Below are 4,240 nucleotides of genomic sequence, written 5' to 3'. Positions count from 1 at the left end.
CTCTGAAATGCATCCCTGTCCCGTTGCCTACCAGATGGACACAGGGCACCTCTGGGACACAAAGCCCACAGCAGTAGATGATAGAGCTTTGCATTCAAGGGGGCACTGACTGCAGGCCCCAAGGTGCAGGGAGGACCTCCAACACTGGACAGCCCAAACTTGGATGGTTACTCTTAGGATTGCGCTGCCCATCCCTGATAGATCTAGGAATCCAATCTGGATGGTTGTTACCTGAATCGAATGAGGTCTCTCTGTGTGAAGTGCTGTCAAGTGCCTTTTGACTTATGGTGACACTATGAATCATATTTAATCATTTATATTTAAAAAGTCCTATTGTTAACAGACTTGCTCAAGTCTTGCAAACTGAGGGCCACGGCTTCATTGATAGAGTCAATCTATCTCATGCCGGGTCTTCCTCTTTTCCTGCCGCCTTCAACTTTTCCTAGCATTATTGTCCTTTCCTGTTGGCCCTGGCTAGTATTTGGATGGGAGATCACCAAGGAATACCAGGGCCTTGATGCGGAGGCAAGCAATGGCAAACTCTCTGAATGTTTCTTGCCTTGAAAGCTCTATGGGGGTCACCATAAGTCAGCTGTGACTTGACGGCACTTTCTACCATCACATGGTCTTTTCCAGTCTCTTGTCTTTTCATAACGTGACCAAAGTACGATAGCCTCAGTTTAGTCATTTTAGCTTCTAGGGAAAGTTCAAGCGTGGTTTGCTCTAGAACCTACTTATTTGTCTTTTTGGCAGTCCACCGTATCGTAAAGCTCTCCTCCAACACAACATGGTGTGTGGGAGGGACTTAAGCCCCCTCTCCTCACTTGCAGTGATCCCAGTCTGAATTGGGCTCCTGAACACCCCAGGAGTTAAGTATCTGCAGAGTTGTCACTACAGGCCTGGTTGGACAACAGGACCAAGAGCCCTGGACGCATAAAATAAGCAGTATATCATGTAGTTGGGCCCTCATGAGACAAACTGTTGAGAGCCAGGAGTGTTAGTTTTCTGCAGCCAAAATAACAAAAAAAATCTTATGTATACACACACAGAAACAGAAGAAAGGTCAGGCAGGAGCTCTGGCTGACAAAAAGCTATGCCTCAATACATTTGTTAGTCTTTGAGAACCAGTTTTGGTGTAGTGGATAAGTGCACAGACTCTAATCTGAGAGAACCGGGTTTGGTTCCCCGCTCCTCCACTTGCAGCTGCTAGCAAGCCATAGTTCTGTCAGAACTGTCCTTCAAAGGGCAGCTCTCTCAGAGCTCTCTCAGCCCCACCTACCTCACAGGGTGTCTGTTGTGGGGAGGGGAAGGGAAAGGAGTTTGTAAGCCGCTCTGAGACTCCAAGTGAAGGGCGGGGTATCAATCCAATCTCTTTTTCTTCTTCTTCAAGGTGGCACAAGAGTCTGCACCATTAATTAAGAAGGAACATTGCATAGGATGTTAGCCTTCTTATTTCTCTCAGTGCAATTTTTTCCCCCATGACAGTTAAATACCCTCCCGCTCGGCGATCCCTCGAAAGGCTCGGTTCTTTGCGCCACTCAGGTTAAGTAGCAGAGCCTTCCTTCCAGTCCTTGACGGAAAAAAAAAGAAAAAGGCGCGTTTATCTTTCAAAGAAGGATTCAGTTTCTTCCAGCGGTCCACGCAGACGGCACCACCCTTCCTCAAAGCCGCAGGCCAGGAGGGAGGTCTATGAGGAAGACCGCCTTTTTGTCGGGCTGACGTGGGGTTCCATCTCCGGCCGGCATTGCTCCGCCTCTTCCCCCGGACGATTTCAGGGAGACTGCAGCCACACAGCCTCGCTCCCCAGGTCAGACAAGAGCCGATACACCCGAGGTAAGCGGTGTGTTCTATTTCCTTCTTTTTCTCTTGCGGTGAGGGATGAAGTAAAATACATGAAGGGAAAAAAGACAGGGGGGTGAACAAGGAAGCTGGTAAGCAGCTGGGCAGAAGAAACGCCGGAAACCGGCCCGTGTGGGTCCTATCTAGGGAGTCCCTTTCTAAAAAAAAGGTGTATAGCAGTCGGGTGGCCACAGGGGCGCGCGTGTAAATGGACCTTGTGCACCTCCCCCGCTTTAGACAGATGCAGGGTGAGGATCCTCTGTCTTTTCTTCTCCCTCGTTGCCGCCACGTGGGCGAGTAGCCTAGGTAGATCGTAGTCGAAGCAGCAGTCTAAGGAAGGGGGGTTGAACGAAGGACTTCTCTGGAGGGTGCATTTGGGTTAGGGAGCTCTAGTGGGCGTCAAGCCAAGGGCTGCTGCTCCCATTTCCAGTTAAAGGCCTGTATTCTAAAATGTGCTGTTTCTTCTCTTCTTCCGCCCCTCATATCAACCTGGCCTAACCTTCTACAGAATAAGTTTCCCCGTAGCCTGGTACCAAATTCTATGGAGATTTATATATGACACGATCTCTAACTCTACGCGGCAGAATTGTTCTCTAGCAACGAGTCCAATTCCAAGACTCCGCCCGTGAGTTTTAGAGGTCGGGCAGAAACTCCAAGGTGGAAGCAAAACTCCACCTTGTTGAACGCAATTTGTTGCAAAACTCCACCTTGTCGAACGTAATTTGTTGAACGCAAATTAAGAGCACGGATCAGGGCTGTGATTTTCTTCACGTGTTGATTCATCATATTTAATTTGGAAAGTACCTTTTAAAAGTGGACATTCCATCTCTTTGGTAAGGAAAGCGTTGAGTTTTAAGGCTTGTTTTTGAAAAACGAATGTAGAAAAATATGTGTTTAAGCCTGTGTTTTATTGGTGGTGAAGCAGTTTCCTTGATCAACAGAAGCGTGGGGAACACAAGCTGTTGAATGAAATGGTGAAATTCTGAGATGGTGGAGTAGGTGGGGATTGCTATTTTTGTGTGCACTTCCATGTAAAAGGCTCCCTGGCTGCAAAACACCACATCAGAAAGAAGTATTCTAGCCTAGCATGCTGCTTGCCCTGCTGGTTTTATACTTGGCAATGAGCCTTTTATGTAGGTGAACATAGACAAAATATGATCCCCGATCTGTGGTGTAAAGTGGTGCCACCTATTCTGTTACCTGCTCATCTCATGTCACACTGATGATGAAGAAATATATAGTACATTCATATACATGCTCATGTGGTTGGCTTCTGGCCTGCTTTTCCTGAATTATGAATTGGTGTCCTTGGTTTGGTGATTTACCTTCTGTGGTGATGTTCTGAATATGGGAATTATTACAGTACTGGCCTATTGTGCTGTCTGTCCCCACTGTTATTGCTCTGCATCTGTCTTGCAGTATTATGGCTTCCAACACAGAACGCACCTTCATTGCCATCAAGCCTGATGGAGTCCAGCGGGGATTAGTAGGAGAAATCATCAAACGCTTTGAACAGAAGGGCTTCCGACTGGTGGCTATGAAATTTATGCATGTAAGGTTCATCCTTCCTTTGACTAGTAGCATATGGATAAGTAGCCCTTTATCAGTGTGGGGGAACCTGCCAGTGGGTACGTGTTATGAATTCAACCATGAGGTTGCTATTTGTCATTACAGGTTTGAGGATTTCCATGGACAGGATTCCTGTCTGTGAAATGTGACATTCACCCCTCCCCTCTCACAGTGCAGCCCAAAAATGCCTCCTGAAATGCTGCTCCCGGGGAAAACAGATGACCCCCCCCCCGGAATAGCTGGGGGAGTTGGTGAAAATCACCCCCCACACACACACACAATCTGCAGATATCCTGTGTAGAATTCAAGCTGACACACATGTGTGTGCGTATAAACATGTGAGATAAAGGATAGAAACAGCAGTGGCAGCTTGAGGAAGGAGGTTTGTGTATGTATTTGACATTACTGCAGTAGCTTGAAAACTCCCACTACATGTTTTTCTCATGTTTCCAAACAATTGGAAGTATTAGCCCATTCATATTGCACATTGTTTTGGCGGTGGGGAGGTGTCACCTGTAAAACAAACCGAAACACTTTTGACCAAGGGACACACTGATCCACAGGGTTTTTTTCCTCTTTGTACTTCTACTTATATAAAACCCAGAAAGCTAAACATGCCTGTGCATCTAGTGCACTTTATGTAGCTTCCATAAATCTAAGGTCAAGGTTATAATGTGAGGGAATGGGGTAGTAGAATGGTCTGCACCACTTAATACTTGCAGGTATTTTTTGGACCACTTCCCTATCTTGAGAAACTTCCTGCACATAGAAAGCCACCACAGCAAGGAAAGAAAAAGGGTAGAATGTCTATCCCTACTATTGTAGTTCTTTA

The 4,240-nt window shown here is 46.6% G+C and overlaps 1 protein-coding gene across 2 annotated transcripts in view; it reads left to right on the top strand.

Moving 5' to 3' along the window:
• Positions 1 to 1,736: 1,736 nt before the first annotated feature.
• The window catches only part of LOC107118130 (nucleoside diphosphate kinase), a 9,847-nt gene continuing 7,343 nt past the window's right edge, over positions 1,737 to 4,240 (top strand). The window contains exons 1-2 of one of the 2 annotated variants that reach the window (XM_015420390.1): positions 1,737 to 1,833; positions 3,259 to 3,391. In XM_015420390.1, the coding sequence (XP_015275876.1) occupies positions 3,263 to 3,391 (129 nt within the window). In that variant the 5' untranslated portion in view covers positions 1,737 to 1,833; positions 3,259 to 3,262. Of the gene's footprint in view, positions 1,834 to 2,070; positions 2,218 to 3,258; positions 3,392 to 4,240 lie in introns of those variants that run through there. The other variant, XM_015420391.1, reaches the window with a different exon arrangement.

Source organism: Gekko japonicus, unplaced genomic scaffold, assembly GCF_001447785.1.
Source record: "Gekko japonicus isolate JY-2015 unplaced genomic scaffold, Gekko_japonicus_V1.1 scaffold360, whole genome shotgun sequence".
Taxonomy (NCBI): Eukaryota; Metazoa; Chordata; class Lepidosauria; order Squamata; family Gekkonidae; genus Gekko; species Gekko japonicus.
Note: the sequence above shows the minus strand (reverse complement) of the source record. Positions and strands in the feature narration are given on the sequence as shown.